A 1,026-nucleotide genomic window follows, 5' to 3' on the forward strand; every position below is an offset into this window, starting at 1 on the left:
TAGAATGATTACATTCTTTGCGTGGACCTCCTGAGGGAACTGTGTGCTGGAAGCGATTGCATGCTGGGTTGGCAAAAGCAAGCAAGCCCACTTGTTTTTGCATGGCTGATGAATGGTTTAGGCAAAGCCCCGCAGATTTTGCCTCAGGACTGCTTCTTCTTCTTCTTCTTCTTCTTTTTTTTTTTTTTTAAATGTTAGCATTTAATTAACCTCCCCAGGCAGCTTTAAGCCACCAGGACACAGGCACCTCCAACACACTTAGTCTTCTCTTCAGCTCTTCTGTTAAAGAATTTGGCCTTCACAATGATTGGCTGCTGAGGGAGCTTGCCCTTCCCCAGAACTTTGTAGTAACCTGATCGCACAACGTCAACGATGGGAGCAACTCTAGTCTTGTTTTTTGCAGCATTGACCCGTGTCTGCTCACTGACCAGTGTCCACAGCTTATCCAGGTTGACAGTTGGGCAGAAGCTCTGGTTCCTCTTTAAGTGGTAATGCCTCATACCAACTTTTCCAAAGTAACCTGGGTGATATTTGTCGAAGTTGATCCTGTGATGGTGCATGCCTCCAGCATTCCTGCGGCCTCCAGGGTGCTTGCGGTGCTTACCGATGCAGCCGTGCCCGTAGCTTACGTGGCCCCGGAGTTTTTGGGTCTTCCTCAGTCTGGATGGCATGGCGGCGGCTGAAAGGCAGGACTGCTTCTTGTTGCTGTGCTGCCTTTCCATGCTTGTCTCACACATCTGGCATGGCACAGACCTCACTGCCTATAGCGTAATATTATTCCTCCACAGGTGTTACTCTCTGTGTTGGGCAGATATCCTACAGATGATTTTATAATTCCTGACAATGGTTTCTAATTGATTCAAATAACCTTAAACCTCCCTGCAATATAGCAAAGACTGATAGGAGCTCTGTGAGCCTCCATGCGAATTACACCAAGAAAGGAAACAAGGTTGAAAGAAATTAGTAATCAAGGAAATATGTTTGCTCTAGGTTTAGTCCAAGCAGAAGGCCCAGGTGTACACTACG

At 46.9% G+C, this 1,026-nt stretch overlaps 1 protein-coding gene across 1 annotated transcript; it reads right to left on the reverse strand.

Annotated features, from left to right (window-relative positions):
• Nucleotides 1-224: 224 nt before the first annotated feature.
• LOC127210698 (60S ribosomal protein L27a-like) lies at nucleotides 225-672 on the reverse strand. The gene has a single exon (XM_051170427.1). The coding sequence runs from the start codon at nucleotides 669-671 to the stop codon at nucleotides 225-227; it is 447 nt and encodes a 148-aa protein (XP_051026384.1). The 5' UTR covers nucleotide 672.
• Nucleotides 673-1,026: the final 354 nt, after the last annotated feature.

This window comes from Acomys russatus, chromosome 28, assembly GCF_903995435.1.
Source record: "Acomys russatus chromosome 28, mAcoRus1.1, whole genome shotgun sequence".
NCBI classification, from domain to species: domain Eukaryota; kingdom Metazoa; phylum Chordata; class Mammalia; order Rodentia; family Muridae; genus Acomys; species Acomys russatus.

Coding starts and splice junctions, on each gene's coding strand:
- LOC127210698 (XM_051170427.1), bottom strand. CDS start 671: ATGCCATCCAGACTGAGGAAGACCCAAAAACTCCGGGGCCACGTAAGC.